Source organism: Buceros rhinoceros, unplaced genomic scaffold (assembly GCF_000710305.1).
Source record: "Buceros rhinoceros silvestris isolate BGI_N320 unplaced genomic scaffold, ASM71030v1 scaffold5691, whole genome shotgun sequence".
In the NCBI taxonomy this organism is placed as follows: domain Eukaryota; kingdom Metazoa; phylum Chordata; class Aves; order Bucerotiformes; family Bucerotidae; genus Buceros; species Buceros rhinoceros.
The window spans coordinates 67,791-86,056 of NW_010394720.1; the positions used below are offsets into that span (position 1 = coordinate 67,791).

Below are 18,266 nucleotides of genomic sequence, written 5' to 3' on the forward strand. Positions count from 1 at the left end.
ATAACCCTATTTCAGCTTCTAAATTGCCTGTGTCAGGAGCTTGTCATCACTGCACTCCAGAAGGCTCCTGGCTTGCTTGTGCTCATCTGTGTTGCTTTTCCAGCAGATAACTTGGTGGCTCAAGCTTCCTATGAGGACTAGGGATTGTGAAAATGAATGATGACACTTGAGATGTCTTAAGGGAACATTTGCTACTTCCTCTCGATCAGGCAGCCTGCAGCAGACAATATCATCCATGCTAATCTGGCCTCTAATCTCAACCCATAAGAACTTCAGTGGCTTATCCACTCCAAGGCAAAACTCAACACATACCAACTGCTCTGTCATGTAGAGGTCAACTATTGGCCATGCCAAACTGTCGCTCTTAGAGCCCACACCTAGCCATGACAGCACTCCAATTGTGCTAGCTATTTCACCACATCTGACCCCAGTGAGACTGCAGACCTGCAACTGCTCACAAACTTCTAACTCCCCTTTGCTTCCCCTGCTGTGTGCATTAGTATGAGGCACTACAGAGGTACCTAAGTTATACTAGTTGCCCAGAAAAGGTATGAGAGCTTTGCCCTTAATGATGTTATTTCAGCATTTTTGTATTGCATACATACACTTTTGCCCCACAGAACACAGAAAATGATTGGACATGGGAACAATATAAGTGACAGAAGATGTGTTTACAGAACAGTTACTCAAAATAATTAGCATTACACAGTAAACATTCAAGTCTCATACATTTTTAGTATGAATATTTTCAGACTAAAACTCTAGTGTTCCAGTTATCACATCCAGTCTAAACCTGAAAGCAGGATGCCCCAAGGACAAGACCTTAAAGATCTGTTTGCACTCTTGGCCACCTAAGGGATACTTCTGGACTCCTGTTGATGACAATGGAGACACTCAGTGTCCTGGAGCTTTCTTCCACTCCACCCAATTACTTATATGAAGGCTGAGGAAGGAAAGTGACTGCAGCTACTCTGGCTCTCAATCGGAGAAAAGTATCAGCGTCACCTATGGCAAGTGCTGGACTTAATTCCTTATGTGTTTTCAGGTAGCATCTACTACCCCTCTGGACAACCTGCTTCAGTGCCTCACCACCCTCATCATAAAAAGTTTCTTCCTTCTATCTAGTCTCATTCTACCCTCTTAGTTTAAAACTATCACCCCTTGTCCTGTCACAATAGGGCATATCGTAAAGATTGTGCCAGCTTGTGTCCAGCTTTTTAATCCATCAGTATCCCCAAGTCCTTCTCAGCAGGGTTGCTCTTAATTCCTGTCTGGGCAGGTAAAGTCTTGGAGGTCCACTAGGTAGAAACATCAGCAAACAGTGGTCTTTCTTTCAGAAAGATGGGGAAAAAAGCTTGGCCTCATTGAGCCAAAAGAGCAATTACACTTCAAGTATGGGCAAAGTTATGTTTGTTACAAAGCTGAGAAGGAGGCCTGCACATGGACAGAATTCCTCACCTTTGTAAAAGATTATGAAGAGACTCATTGCTGTTTAACAGATCTCAAAGGTTGTCTTAAGAGATTAAGCCAAGCATTCTTCAGTGTTTGAAGAGCTATTTAACTTGAGCAAGGCCCTACATAGGGACTTAGTTGGTAAGGGCACTGTATCCAAAAGCAACTTTCAAAATTTTCCTGCAGACATCACAGCTGAAGACACTTCAGTTAATTGAGAACACATTTTGAACACACCAATGGGGTCAAAGACTTAAGCAAGTAGTCCAGGTCTAGCTAACATTAATCACCTCACAAGAGCTCCATTTTTCCTGATAATTGAATATGTATAGAAAAGTTGACAGCACTTGGAAGTTAAAATCCTGTCAAGAGTAACAGTCTACAAAAGAAACTATTCAAGATTTCAACAGGATTCTAACCTGCCTAATGCACTATAGATTTCAGGTACAAATATAGATTTCGGGTACAAATTTGACAGGTTACTAGGCTGGGAATTACTGTAGAGCAACGAAAAGGATGAAGTGTTCCTTTTACACACTGCCTTTCTGTGAGCTACCAGATTCTGACATACATATTAGTCCACTTATCCACTAAGCTTGGAATATTACTTAGTTCTACACAGTATTGGTTACAAGTGGTGTTATTTTAAATGATGAAATTGACTGTCGTGTGTGAAAAATGAAAATCAAGGCTGTTCAAACTGGTGGATACAGCTTCCATCATCAGGAAGCTTGCATAAAATGTATTTAACTTGCCCAGTTCCTCTGTATGTTCCTGGACACTCCTCAGTTCCATAACAACCAATTCACAGCTCTTAAGAGCCTCTTCATTACTAACATCCACAGAAATTTCTGTTGCTCCTCTTCATTCCCAGCTGCCATCTCTCCTCATTTCAAAATACAAAAATTTAACATCCAGTTATTAGGGTAGTCAGACCCAGAAAATGTGTCTGGTACATTCTGCAAGATTCTTTAAGAGGACGTTGTCTGAAAACATTGTATTTACTTGGTATGCCAGAGAAATCCAGACATAATTACCAGCATACTCTTTTAGCAATAAAAAGAGTTTCTACTCTACTTAACATGCTTCAAACATCTCTTTGAAATATAAGAAGCTAAAGATCCAGGATGGTTATCTTGACAATAACATTTTTTAGTCTTTTCATTTAAAAGTAGTAATTCTACTCAACCAGTCCAGATAATCCATCTTGCAGTGCTGGCCAGGATTATATTTCAATCGTTGTTTGAACGACGTAAGAGCCTCCCTACTGCTGTGCTCCATTCTCTTAACCCTTTTCATTACAAACTATGTATCTATGTTCAGATACTTTGTCATAAACAGCTAACATTCAAATGCTCGTTAAGTCCCAATCTTCCTGCCCTCCTCAATAAACATGGATTTTATTTTACTGAAACATTGCCATTTTGTTCATATAGCAAAACAAACTGCTTTACAGTCTTTATTATTTGGTTTTCTCTTCAATCTTACATGTTATCTGCAAGATTTATCATGAAGGATTATTTTCTCAGGTCAGTGAAAGGTTTACAGACTAGCTTGGTAGAATCCTTAATGAAATTGTCCTTCCCACACTTCCACCCACAATAGTTCTGCATTGTGGAGACATGCAATCAATCTACAATATGGAAAAACATAACAAAACTGCCTTTGCAGGGACTTGAGCTCATAACTAATTCACATACAGCTATATGATGTTCTAGGCTACATACACAGTAAGTGATCATGTCAGGAGTTCAGTATAAACTCACCACAAAAGCAAACTGCTTTCCTAAACTGATTTTCAACAGTTTCTTGCTGCTATACCTTAATTTTGAAAAGATGAGCCAATTTATACATGCCTAAGAATGTTTGTTTTATATTAGTTATATCCAACAAAATCTAATTAAAATGCATTTAATTTCTTAAATATCAAATATTCAAGTCTTCTACAGAGATTCTGTTATTGCTTGGATTGATATCAGACTGACCAACCTCACTAGTTTGCCTTTTGCAATGACAGTTCTACCACATCCACTCAGAACATTTAAGTTGATCAGGTTCCTCGTCTCTAGCATGTTCAACATTACTTCAGTTTCTCCTTATAATCCTTTTGCTCAAAGTATTCTGCATCCACTCTTAAAAAAAATGATAGTGATAAACTACGCATTTTACTAGATATTATCAATTGAGGAAGGTTGGGTTTTTTTAATGCATTGTGTTCTCCTCCCAGAGGCACTGCCTTCTGGAAAATCAACAGTATTCCAAATGCTCAAAGCAGCACCCAGTTACTTCAGTCTCATTTAAATCCTTTCTCCCAAGCACTCTGGCTCAATTGTTTTGTCTTGGACACTTACACTTAAACCCCAAATGGCACATCAAGAGATCTGGACTTCGCTGTGCCCAAATATGAGCAAGCAGTTCATGACCCAGTTAGACATCTGTTTGCAAGATCAGATCTAACAACACCTATCCCTGCAGGACACCAGATCTTGGTAAGCAGTTAAGCATCTTGAAGTTTTACACAAGTACTACAGAAGATGAAAGATAAAAAAATTAAAGGCCTTGAAGTACAAGAAAGTGGAATAACAAAGGCAGAGACTAATGTTAACTACTTAATTCTGTAGATTTTATAGAAGAACTGCAAGGAGTTTCAAGAAGTTGGACAATCCGAAGTATCTGAAATATGTTTAATCAGCATATGCTCAGCTTTTTTCTGATTATTACCCTCTACTGTACCAAGTTATCTTTGTCAATTCTAACAAATATGCACATAAACACTATCAACTGCAGAACAACATCATTGCTTTCAGTTTGTAGTCTTATACACTAAAATTCACCCTCACTGAAGTCACTCAAACTAAGTGTACCAGTACAAAATCTAGTGTAAGCTAGCAGCTGTCTTATCAAAAGTGGTAAAAGCAATGCTCAAAGTTTTACACTGTCTGAGGACAACGCAAGAATTGTGTTATATATACTACAACCAATTTCTGGCTTATGTATTACCAAGAGACCTACTAGTAGTTAATAAACATGGCTTCAGAAGTCTTCAAAACTGAGAAGGGCTTAGCTTTAAAAGTCACTGTAAACAGAGTATTATGATTTTTGAACGTAAGTTTTTTAAAAGTATTACATCTCACCTGTACCAGGTATTTTTGACTTCCATACATTACATACTGAGGGGCAAGACTGTAGATCATGTAACTTGTATGAAGAACTATCAACAGAAGTATCATACAGAGAAACAAGAGTGCTTGAGGTCGAGTTTTTCCTCGTCTGATTTTATAAAGCTAAAAAAGGAAAACATACAAATATTAACATAGTGATTTTTTTTCTCTGAAGACATTTAAAATCCTCTTTAATTCAAATAACAGCTTAAAATCTACTGTCAGAGGTGGCAGGTTGCTAAAATTATCCTCTGGCAACTTAATTCCAATGAGTCAAAGCAGGTTTTCAGGTGTATTTACCTGAATTTCAAAGCACACCTTTGAAAACTTCAACCAAATTGTCTGTTGTTTGCAAAAAGCCTGGAACATTTATAATCCAGCAGCTAGTAGTAAAATTCAAATGGTGTTGCTTATTACTGATAACAAACTGTGTTTTGGTTTGTCAAAAGAATGTTTTGTCCTTCAATTGAGTCGGAGGTGTCTTGTATTAGTATACCTCTAATCTGACCTAGAAAAGCAGATGGAGTTATGAAAGGGGCTTTGAAAAAACTTGGACACCACAAGGTGGCATCTTTCCCACCTTACACTGCAAAGAACAAAGTAATCCTTTGTTGTTACCCTGTAGATGCCACTTTATTCTGTAATCCCAAAGGCTCAACCTGAGCACCACATTAGCATAAAGAAGCTTGGCAGCTGAGGGGTAAATGATGAAAGACCAATCTCAACTCATTGCAAGGACTCAGGGTCACTGTTTGCAATTCTGGAGTGTCACCACATGAAAGCTTAACAGTATTAAAGCAAAAGTAGTCATAGAAGTAGGGAAATATTTAATCAAGCATTGCAGGCATGAATGGCATACTGTTGAATAAAAAAACTGAATAAAAAGCTGCTTTGTCAACCATAGCAATGTATTATTTGCATGAGATTTAGATGTACCATACCATCACACTGTTCTCTCTTATCAAGCTAGATAAACTTGCTTGCTACTTAAAAAGCCAAGCACTATTGACAGCATGCACACTTCAGATTTTGATCACAAAATTCACTAGTACTTCAAGTATATAAGAATCATATGGCTTGAACTTAGAAACATCAGAAGCCAAGTGCACCCGAATAAACACTTGAAATAGTCAGATGACTGTATTACTTATCAAACTAACCCCAGATCTGGTCTGATAACTTAGGAAAATGGAATACCTTTCAAAAGTAGTGAAAATTGTAAAATAGGCTTCTAGCAATCATAAGGCAATGCTATTTGCAACATTCAGTGCTTACAAAGCAGTAGACAATCACAGAATGGAAGGGATTAGAAGGGAACTCTGGGGATCCTGTAGTCCTCCCGCCCTTGCTAAAACAGGTTCACCTAGAGCAGTTGGGACAGAAATGCATCCAGGCAGGTTTTGAATCTCTCCAGAGAAGGAGATTCCACTCTGGGCAGCCTGTTCCAGTGCTCTGCCACCCACTAAGGAAAGATGATTTTCCTTGTGTGCAGGCAGAACTTCCTGTGTTCTGTAGTTTGTGCCCATTGCCCCTTGTCCTGTTGCCAGGCACCCTAAAGGAAGTCTGGCTCTGTCCTCTTGACACCTGCCCTTTAGATATTTACAAGCATTGATAAGATCCCCTCTCAGCCTTCTCCTCTCCAGGCCCCTCAACCTTTCCTGGTAAGAGAGATGCTCCTCTGCCCTAACTGTGCTTATAGCTCTCCATTAGACTCTGCAGTAGTTCCTTGTCTCTCTTGAACCGGGGAAGCCTGGAACTGGACACAGTATTCCAGATGTGGCATCATTGGGACAGAGTAGGCAGAGAGGAGAACCTCAAACTGCCAGCCATGCTCTTAATGTGCCCCAGGATACCACTGGCCTTCTTGGCCACAAGACCACACTGTTGGCTCATGGTTAACTTATTACGCACCAGGACTCCCAGGTCCTTCTCCATGGAGCTGCTTTGCAACAGGTCAACCTTTAACCTGTCCTGGTGCATGAGGTTATTCCTCTCTAATAATAACTATTTATGAAATATATTCAATATCACATATTTGTTAAAAACAAGTATTAAATTGAGTCATATTTACCCTTATCCAGAAGAACCATATACCCATATTTCGAATTCCCGCCATTGAAGTGAAGATAAAGTACATAACAATAGTTGTAATAAGAATATAATCAAGTGGAAAAACCTAAAACAAGAACACAAGCAGTTAAAAAGACAAGAAAATGTTTAAGCTAGAAAACAAGCTCTTCCCCCACCTAAAGCTTAATAAGTAGTTTCTACTTATAGCATCTCAGGTAGTAAGAGTCCTTCCATTTAAAAGTTTTACATAACCAGCTCCAAATACAGCTAATATAGCTTATACAATTAGTTTGGGAAAGCAACTGAGCATTTTTCTTAATCTAAAGCTTGCCTTAATCTCAAAGTGTTATACATTTTTAGGCCAAGAAATACTTAGTTCGATTCTGAAAGTACATTAAAAAAAGTCCTCAGTGGCAGCAATCATTTTAGAACTGTACAGGCATTCTATTTGCAAATACTTCTGAACATATTTCCTTACAAAACTTTATTTTTATATTGACATTAATAATAGCTTGAGATACTGTTGCTGAACACTACTATTCTCAGTAAACCACAAGCTTAGGTGTTCAGTAGTTTTAGAAACCATGGGGAAGCAAGGCATTGTGCCAACACATTATATCAAGAATACGTAAAGAACTCAACTCAGGGTGAGTAAAGCACTGGCTTACATTAAGGCTTTTATTTTCCTTAGCTTACCCATGACTGATTGCCAAATTACACTTGGCCTTGTTGCCTCCCAACCCCACTGAAATTAACAAGTTTGTTCTTATGTAGGGTTTGTTTCAGAGACTAATGCATTGCTATAACATACATAACTGCACAGAGCACAATACATGTTTCAAGGTCCAATAAATACATTAAAAAGTGGCAAAGTGCATTTACTTAAGGGGGATAAACTATCAAGTGCACAGACAGCTAGACTGTAGGTAGGGCATGAGAGAAAGTTTCTTTTGTTCATGCATGACAACTATAAGCAATGTCATTCTTCATTGCTGCTATGCTCTCATTGGATGAAAGTTAGTTTCAAGCATCACCTTCCTCGAGCAACTGGCTTCCACCCACCCAAGATTTTCATAACAGTACCTAATAACTACAAGATTAAGGAAGTTGCCTTGTTTTTACAGAACACACCCTAATTTTGTTTTAATGAATTACTTGGGAAGAAGTGTAGTTTGCCTTTTCACAGCTTACCAGAAAACAGAGGAGCAGCCTTACACATATCATTAATTTTTTTACTTACTGTTTGAAGAACAGGTAACAGCATATTCAGTGGATTGGTCAGATTAGTTCCTAAAATTATAAATCCCGAGTCAAAGCCAGCTGAATGCAGAGCTTTGTCCAAACTGCAGTAATTAAGAAAAAAAATGTGTAAGTACCATGGTTCTCCCAGAGCTGTCTTCATTTTGGTTTAAAATGGCAGCACAAAAAATGTTGAACTAAGCCCAGAGATGACAGCTTTATCATATGCATATAGACGCATGCTTTGTTTTACCACACTCCCTACACTTGTCCTATGAGAAGGTATAGTGATTTCTGGATCTACTTAGCATTTTCACATTTACCTAGTGCGAGTCAGAGCTTATTTGCCCAGTCAAGTGTTGGCATTTAATAATTCTGAGGCCCCTGCTTTTGTTAATCCTCTACCAGATCTGCAGCTGTCTATACTGCTTTCAGTGTCATGAAACAATTACAAGGTAACGCATATCATAATGTATTACACATGCCATTTACTGCAAGAATTTAAGCACCTGCTTAGAGCACCTGGTGCTTTAAGCACCAGCCCAAGTACCTACATGCATTAACATTCATTCAAGCAATCCGAACACTTCTGTAGCCTGAATTCAACTTCTGTAACATATATGCTTAATTTCTCTGAATCAGAAGCATTTTCAGCAGCACAGTCAATCAAGCTGAACTATGTCTTTTAATTTGTTTTAGCACAGTTTTAATATATACTATTATAATGAGAAATGCAGCTCTAATTACAGAAGCATAGCATAGAACAGTAGGCTGAAGGAAACCACTCCTGATTTTGACATTAGAGCAGAAATTACAGTTTAAGTGGTTAAGAAAAATGCTAAAACGTACTTACTTTGACAAGAACAGAGAAACAGTGAAAAGTAGTGCCACAATGATGAAGAATACTCCCCACACAATCTAGAAATAAAGAGTTATTAAATTTAACTGAATGTGATGGCAGTTAATACACGAAGTGAAGACTTGTCTAAGTTTTAATAAAGGACTAAAGATCTTGTACCACCTTAGAGCTCAAACACACTTTAAAGAGTAACTTTGAATACTAGTGAGAAGTGCTAGCAAAATGTTTACTCTGCTAAACAGGGTTTATGTCAAGCATTTAAAAAGTTGGTCATCTAAGATGAGAACCACCTCAATGCCTGGGAGATACACTATGCTCAAAATCAAGTGTTAAAGTACATCGCATGCTATAGTGCAACACAGAAGTTTACCCTTAATTCAAGAGTTTCATTAATACTGCCAATGTTACATTAAATGAACACAGCATTTAGCAGAACGCACAACCTGAACTGGCTATGTTATATGGAACACCCTAAGCCCAGATGTGTGTATGTAGTTCAGGGAAACTAGTTTGTTACCCTTGACCACCATGCCTGTGTGCTCACCTTCCAACAGGAGGAAACCTGTGCACAGCTTACAAGGAACATCTCACCTTTTCCAGGTGAGAGCTCTCTTCTGTAGCACCACTTAAACACTCAATGACCAAATCATTGTGTGCAATCATTACATGAGTGATGTAAAATTCAAGTACCCAAGCACAAATACCAGGTCTACTTTTTTCTTGCCTCTGCCTGCAAGTTCTCTGTTAGTCATCAGTATGGAGTATTCCAAAGCAATTTAAGGTCCAAGTTATAGAAATCATCAACTTCACAAAGTATTTTGACTCAAAGGTTTAAGTCACCTAGGAATTTAACTTTGAAGTGATGTGAAGACTTGAGAACGAGCTAGAAAAGAGATGCTCATAAATACTAATGTACTAGGAAAAATACTTGAGTTTCAAGAAAGTCTAGATAACTGCCACTTAAATACAGTTATTCTAAAAACACTTAGCTATCCACAAGTGATTAAAACAAGATGAGATTACCACATGACAATCACCAGATAGAGACATCTCTTCTGGAGAAGGTTCTAGAAGAGCCTTCATATCCCTGCAGCTGCACTAGGTGCAAAATAAAATATAATAAAAAAATAAAATACACAAAATAGAGTGCATATCCTACACAGGAATTTGAAATAAAGAAGTGTAACAGCTGTTCAGTATAACAGCCAACAAGTCATAAGCATAGATAAGTACAGGTAAAAATTTTTAGGGACCACTATAATTACATCAGATGCTGCTATTGTTTTTAAAATCTGCAACAGCAGAATTTTGTAACCTTTTGCACATTAATATGGAACTGCCTGACATACTAAATTACAGAATTTATTGGCTAAGCCAAGGTGACGTAAGAAACACTAAACTGAGTTTACTAGGAGTAAATGAAGATTTTGTAGACCAACTATATCAGCAGTTACACTGGGTTTCTGCATTCAGGTTTTAAGGGCTAGATCAAAATAAACTCATCTTCGTATATTGACTATATTGTCTAGCTTTTTAAGCTTATTTTAAACAAAGAATTCAGACAACAGTAAGTTTAGAGAACTGAAAGTAATACTCTGATACCTGTACATTGTTTCCCCATTTCCTTCTCATTTTTATCTTTAGAGGAAGAAGCCACCTAATTTCAAAGACGACTTAATTTTTCAGTTCTTCTACAAATGGTCTGAGTCAAGCAGATTCTGAGAAAAACAGTTGCTTAAGATCTGAATCAAAACACAGGAAATGTTATTATGCCTACCAAATACAGCAGTTGAGCCAGGGACCTTCCTCCCCAAGCTGTCCTCAACAAGAACACCTCCTATTGTTTATCCTGAACTAGCTTGTAGCCCAGGGAAAACAGTCTCCACTCCTTTGGCAGGTTTTCTCCCTCACAATCTTATCTGGAGGGGTGGGTTAGGGAACGGTACAGAAAAGTGAGCCCACATAAACCCATTTAGTTACAGCTCCAACAGGTTCACTGTATTTTCCTAGAAACCCTAGTTACAGAATGTGCTCAGATAAATATGCTGAACTTGCCAAAACAATAGTGTTTTCAGATTGCTAGACCTGAGACAACCCGGACAGACTTATTTCCAAATTCTACATGCAGGAGTACATGATCTTCCACATGAATGATGGAGTTTTATAGTTTCAATTCAGTCAACCTTAAAACTTCACACATAACCATCTTGAAAGATTAAGAACTTTATTACAGCCGCTCATTAAAGTGTTACAATGCTGCTATTCATTAAATTTTGAAGATAAGCTTCCATGTACAAACTCAAACACTATATTAGTATATTGCTTATAAAGCAACTCAAATTATATAGGCCTTATTAGGTATAGATTTAGAGAGTAATACTAAGGTGCATTTCCACATATTTAGTCCACGTATTTCCATATATTTAGTTCAGCATGTTTATCTGAGCACATTCTGTGACTAGGGTTTCTAGGAAAATACAGTGAACCCATTGGAGCTGTAACTGAATCGATTTATGCAGGCTGTTAAGGGCTGAGGGACTGAGGTAACAACTCCTCGAATTCCTTAACGATCCCCTTTGTCTCACTAGAGACAGAAGGGGTTTAAGGGGAAAGAAGAAATTCACACCTCAGTCTGCATTTGGGAAACTGAAACAAACTTTTAATAAACAATAAAACCACACCACTATACACTACTATATATATAGGCACAAACCAAGAAAGGGGAAAAACAAAGAAGAGAGGACTTAGATAACCAAAGCCCTTAACAGTCTTGTTCAAGGTCAGTGCTCTTGGCAGACACCCAGCAGCAAGGTAGGAGTGAAGACTCTGCAGCTGCAGACAGAGAGAGCAGAATTCTTCTTGTGGCAAGATGGTGGGGGGTGGAAGAAACCCCTGCGTAGGGAGAGAAATTGCAGGCAAACTCCCTGTATGGAACAGCCAGGAGTCCGAATATTTCACTCGATTTTTTCAAACGAGACTCACGGCAGGAACAGTTCAAAGTCTGTGATCCTCAGCAATGTCTGGGGGTGCAGGCCCTCAAGTCTCGGGCCTAGTCAGGCCAGCAGAGCCGCAGGAGGGCTCCCTTCGTAATGCAGTCAGAGTCCAAGAGAGAGACACTCCCCCGGGCTGCTGCTTTTAAAGGCTCCCGACATAACATTACGTTCACCTGACCCCCTTAACCAATTGAATGCGGAATTATTGTACTCCATGGAATAATTCTATTTGTCCATTTCCCAAAACAAGGAAGTTTTAGCTCAAACCAGGACACAGGCTCACTTGTGTGCCATTCCCTAACCCACTCCTCCAGATAAGGTCATGAGGGAGAAAAATCTTAGTTACTAAGATCCTACTTTTCCACAGCAAACTCCCACTAGATATTACCCATACAGGAAAAAGATGTTTAAGGAAATCTGAAGCTTGTATTACTTCATTACTTTGTCAGCTGTGGCCAGGAGACAGGTATCCATATCTCCTCTGGAATATGTCTGTCCTCCGAGGCAAGGCAAAACACTCTTCATAGGTAAGTGGTTGAAAAAGCACTTTTCCCATTTTAACCTCCCCTCCAGTCCCACTATATATGAGATTGAGAAGACTAATATTGAAGACCTTCGTTCTACCTTAGTTCAGTCTGTACTTCCACAGTGCTATTCAGATTACCAAACCATAAATGATTTGCAATTAACATCAACCTATGTTTACACAATTTCAGATAATCAGTTGATTTCCACTTTTCACAGGAGGGATCCTTGACTTCTTACCTGGATTTTCCTGGTACCTCAACTGATTACAGACTAGAAACGAGGTGTAATTTGATCTATTAACCAGCACTTGACCAGTGATTAAGAGAACACCAACACTCAGACTAGTAGTTCAGCTTGCAACTTACACAGTCCAGCTGAGCTTTATCAACCGTTATCAACCTGATTCAAAAGCATGCCTCCAGTAGGTTATCAGCTCACATCTGGATAAGGGAAAGAAGAAGTACTTCCTTTCTTCCCGCCCTGCATAAAGCCTAAGATAGCTAGAAAAACATCACAGCAGGAGCTATACACTGACTGTCGCCTTTTGACACCTACGGCAAAGGCCAAATGTCATTCATGATCTTGGGAAACTACTGTACTGCTGTTTACTAGCTTTAGACCAACTAGAGTATCTTCAAAGACTCTGGATACACTTAGCCATGAAAATTTACAATATCATTTTGCTTTGTCACAACATAAACAAGAAATCCCAGCCCCTGAGAACATGAGTACACACTGAACTTCAGAACACAGGAGAGCACTTCATGAAAGCCTCTTGTTCTCATAGTAGGGCTGTATCAACTGATGCTTAAAAGCTTTTAGTACCAGAACAGGCAAAACCAAAAAGCCTGGGTTTCAGCCAAACAACATGCAGGGGAAGTCAGTAAGGTCATTACAAAAAAGCAACCCTTTAATTATATTAAGACAAGTTAAGGTTTTCTTGCATTGAAAGTTATTTTCCTACTACCTAGTCCTTTTGAAAGCAGGACCTCAGTGCAACCATACCTCAAGCTATGTTACCTCCTCCACTACAAGGAGTTTGAATCACTCCATTGCCAGGCTTCCTTGTAACTTTCAGCTGCAAAACAGACCCTGTACACATTTGTACTTGAACTTTTGCTACAGAACATGTTTCAGAGGTACTGCCTTGCACTTCCACTTTGATCCCCTCTATCTGCTTGGGTCTTCTAATCTCCAATCTGTTGTACAAGCTAGTATGCACACCAGTAACTGCCAAAAAACAGTGAAGCATGTTTTTATGCAAGACTGCAGATATTAAAAAAATAGAGTTGAAATAACACCTAATACAACTTATGCTGCTGCCTGAAATTAGTTCCTTCAGCATCTCAACCTCTGCATGGGCAAATAAGAAAGCAGCTGAAGCAGAAGACAGTAAGAACTGGACTACTTAAAGCTTTGTTTTACATTTGAACATATGGGATTAAAAGACATGGATAAGAAAAAAGTGAACCAAAAATGTCAATGTAGGCATTTCTCAATAGTAAAAGTAGAAGCATGCTACTTCCAGGTCATAGTAGAAATCTGAATGGCATTTCAGTTTGGTAAGTCAGCCCAAATAATTTGGAAATATTCAATTGACTAGTGTGTTTTCCCACTGCTACCGCACATAATCAAGTCACATGCTAAGTCTCTTCTGACATTATACATGTTCTGTATATAATTTTCCCTGCTACCTCTCCAACTTCATAAATATTCCCGACCCCTGCACCATCCTTGAGTTATTCAGAGAGCTCTGCACCTATCCCTGCTCCCAGATGTCAAGTCAAGCTACATTGTTTCATCTACAGTGTTACTAAGATAATCATGTAATCAAAAGTCCATTAAAAAGAGGAATACCTTACTTAGCCCTTCATCCTCAGGACAGCATTAACTGAACCTATACTTCTCTGAAGGCCTTCATCAGCAGGTGGAGAGACTGACACATCTACACAGTCCTCATTATCCTTAAAATTAGACAGAACGGTTTAGCTCTTCCTTGCTAGAGTTCAAGTGTACCACTCTATCAAAGGAACACCGTTATCTCCGTATTAGCCTCCAAATACTTGGACTAATGTCAATGATGAAGTCCCTGCTTAAGATAAGACACATGAGCACGCTCTGTTCACCCAGGTCTCAGTCTTCAAAACAGAAGACTATTTTCCTGTATTACTCATCTACAGCATCTCTGATGCAATACTCTCAACTTAGATTGTTGAATAAGCTTCCATGTTTCACAACCTATAGTCTTGTTCACTTTTGAGCAAACATAACTATGTGCTCTGGAGGTTATTTTTCCCCCTAAACAGTTTTTATACCTACCCTAGAGTATATGACACTTCTCCTGTTGCTGAGAGTATCAGAAAAGTGTGAGAAAAAAATAAAGGAAGGAGAAGCAGTAGATTCACTATCTATGGGAAAGGTTACATTTTGTACAAATAACTTAAGACTAGTTTGACATTACTTGACAATGCTATGCTGACCATTAGTCATTTCCTTGGGATCTTCTATATGTTGCTTTTGACTAAATTGAAAAATTAACAGCTTCATCTTTAGTTTGATTTAGCTTTGAGCAGAACAACTGTTCTCAGAGTTTACTTGATGTCAAAGAAAGCTTACTCTTCCGAAGAAAAAAATTTTTGGCTTGAACAAATCACATGCTAATAGATATTTATCAGTAACATAACAAAGTAATAATGCAGTAGGACACTATGCAAAGACAATGATTATAGATGTCAATGTAGACACTAAGTTAACACTGTAAAAGACCTCCAAGACCTTGTGCTACTCCTGAACACATTATTCTGATCTGTCAGACCCAGTAAGTCTGCAAATTCTGTAAAACTGACCAGTCCAAACACAAAGTAGTAACTGTGTTCTCCTTATATAGTACTTGTCTCACAACAAATGGAATTTCTCTTCAAGTCTAAGAAATAGCCACATTCTTGAACAATACACAAGTGGCACTAAAGATATTAGTGTTGTAAAGCAGTAAGCAAAGCTCCAAGATATTTTCCACACTTTTACACTGAAAAAGGTATTACACATGGACACCAAAATATTTCCTTCTTTTCATGAAAGCCACTAATTGAACAATTGAGAGGTTATGTGTAAAACCAATTCAAATACTATTAACAGTAAAACAGTCCTGGAAGACTTAAGTTGTTAAATGATGGACGTTATCACCTTCACAGGACAGCTCAAGGAAAAGTTAAAGTAAACAAGTTTTGTAACATGTTTCATAGCACAATCCCTATTCTAAGTGAAAATCTGTCAGGAGAAATTATCCACCTGCAACTCCTTTTTAGTCTGCAGTTCTTAAGTCAACAATTTAGCATCACAGCTACTGAGAATAAAAAGCATTCAAACCACAAGAACAAAGACACACTGGAATGCCATCCTGAATGTAAGTTATCTCTAAGTAACTGGTCATATTGTATGCCATCCTGTGAGAACATAATGAACTGTTAAAATCCCACAGACAAAAGATACGCCCAATGCATTTCTCCAATTTAAAATTAATGTGAAAAGTTAAAGGACTCAAGCTATTCTGAATCAAAGGAAGCATCCAAACTTTTAAAATGTATAGTTAAGGAATATTTGTCTTTTAAATGAAGGGGCAAAGTCTGGATTTCTAATGTATCATAGAAAGATAACTCCACTAAGAATTTCACACTGAAAGCTTTTGTTCAACTGCAATTTCATCCCAATGGTACTCAGCATTAACAGTAAACAATGACTTTAGAGGAAATTGTTTATAGCCCTCCCCTGACCCATCACCTTTATGAAGAGCCACCTACAGTTTAAAGTAATAAATTTCTTTCTACACCTAGTTGTACAAAAATACTTTATATGGCAATACCATTTCATAGAAGTACTGGGTTTTTTAAAACAAGGTATCTAATAAAATCAAAGTCCTAAGATCAAAAAGACCAAGATCAAAGCTTTGAGCCAGTAAGAGTCTCTTTTGCACTGGTTAAGTATCAAGACATAAGTTCTATGCAAATAGCTTACTATTGATCAAGAAATTTGCAAGATGCTCATTCCAAATGCATATATTCTCATCAAAGCATTCCTCACTTCTGCTGGCTACATGTAATTTAGATTAACCTAAGCTATCTAACAGCTACAGAATTCATCCTTCTTCCCATTTTCACATGCCTGAGAAAAGATTAGATACTTGGATTTTCTAGGGCAGTGGCACCATAATAGACAGTTAGGACTTGCTCCTTTTAATCTTAATCATGTTTTAGGCAAAATAAAAGGTTTTCCAAGAGCTTGAACAGAGCTTGCTATCAGGCTGCTATTGTGTACTATACCAGCAATAAAAAAAGCAATTGATATTCAGGGATGGTAATTGATAAATATAACCTATGATCTACATATGAAGAAGAAAGATGGAAATTAATCCAACTTAAGTCTTACAAAGTGAGAAATTTTACCTTTAGAGGTCGGATAGCTTCACAGAACTTTGTCCACCAGCTTTTCTCAATAGACTCCAGATGCCTTTCTCTCCTTCGAAGTGTCCTTAGTCTATCTTCTAGTTGCTGTACAGCTCGTCTATCCCTTAAAGACAGAGGTCGACCATCTCTGCACTGGTTACCAAAAAACAGTGCAAGAGATCAGGGACATTGAATCAAGAAAATAAACTTGACATCTAGTTTAATTAGTTAAAACAACTCTAAAGACTTTGTAGCATAAAATTCACACTTTCTATGCACAGCAAGAGAATGAAATGCAAAAGTCACAAGCTGCCAACAAGGGGTATTCCCATTAGGGAGTAGAAAACACTCTTCACAATGAGGATGTTTAAAATTTAACAGTTGGACAGTCTAAGGCTAGAAACACTTAAAATGTCCAGATGGGATCTAAATAACCTGATCTAACCTGAAATGGGTCCTTGCTTTGTGCAGAGGGTTGAGCTTGATGACCTTTCAGAGGGGTGGCAGAGCACTGCCAGAGCACAGGCCGCCCAGAGAGATTGTGAAATCTCCTTCTCTGGAGAGATTCAAAACCTGCCTGGACGCATTTCTGTCCAAACTGCTCTAGGTGAACCTGTTTTAGAAAGGGAGAATGGACTACAGGATCCCCAGAGGTCCTTTCCAATCCCTGCCATTCTGTGATTCCATTAGCTAGATCAAGACCAGTTGCTTTTAAACTCTTATACTCCAGTATTCTGTTACACTCAATGTTTCCTTTTTTAGGGGTTTCTCATTTTTATATTGATTCCAGTAATACAGGTTGTACTACAGTTGTAGTAGTACTCTATAGAAACCAAAACTTTAAAGGGAGGGAGACTACTTCATAGCTTTCATTATGCAAGAAGATTTCTAGAATACTGCCAGTGCCCACACTGTGTAGAGGTAGCCAAGTATCAGTGGAAGACTTGGAACTGTTTCAACACTGCTGAGGTGTACAATCAGAGCACACAACAGCACAGATGGACTGCCAGGATGAGAGTGATGCATTTTAACAACCCCCCCCTCTTCCCCCCACCCACCAGGGCTATGAGAACACTGGTCAAACCATTATCTGAAATGAGTTGGGAAAAGGGTGGGATATTATCCCCAGCATCTTGTATGTAAAGGAGAAATCTTATCTTCCTTCAGATTGCACTCTCATGTTGTTAAGACTGTCCTGCTTACATTAGGCACAGCATTTCAAGTGAGCTGCAAAGCTATCATGGGTTTACAAATGGCGTTAAAAACCTATAGACATTTAGGATTCAGAAAAAACATTTTTCATATGGATGCTTTTCATAAAGAAACAATTTATAACAGCAAGATACCTTAACTGCAAAGCAAGAATATCTCAGACTGTTATTTACTCAAAGATTATTAATAGTTTGAGGAATGCAACTCATGACAGCTCCATGTGGCAAGTATCCAGTGTTGATAACTCATTCAATATCAACAACTGAGGTTAATATTCTCAACTTCTAAGTGTGTCTTCCATATATCCAAGCAG

General features: G+C 38.3%; 1 protein-coding gene across 1 annotated transcript in view; it reads right to left on the reverse strand.

Annotated features, from left to right (window-relative positions):
• The window catches only part of LMBRD1 (LMBR1 domain containing 1), a gene marked incomplete at its 5' end in the record, with an annotated part of 52,112 nt that overhangs the window by 13,462 nt on the left and 20,384 nt on the right, over positions 1-18,266 (reverse strand). The window contains 5 exons of the mRNA XM_010145297.1: positions 4,587-4,736; positions 6,685-6,789; positions 7,924-8,026; positions 8,776-8,840; positions 16,742-16,894. Of these exons, the coding sequence (XP_010143599.1) occupies positions 4,587-4,736; positions 6,685-6,789; positions 7,924-8,026; positions 8,776-8,840; positions 16,742-16,894 (576 nt within the window). The remainder of the gene's footprint in view (positions 1-4,586; positions 4,737-6,684; positions 6,790-7,923; positions 8,027-8,775; positions 8,841-16,741; positions 16,895-18,266) is intronic.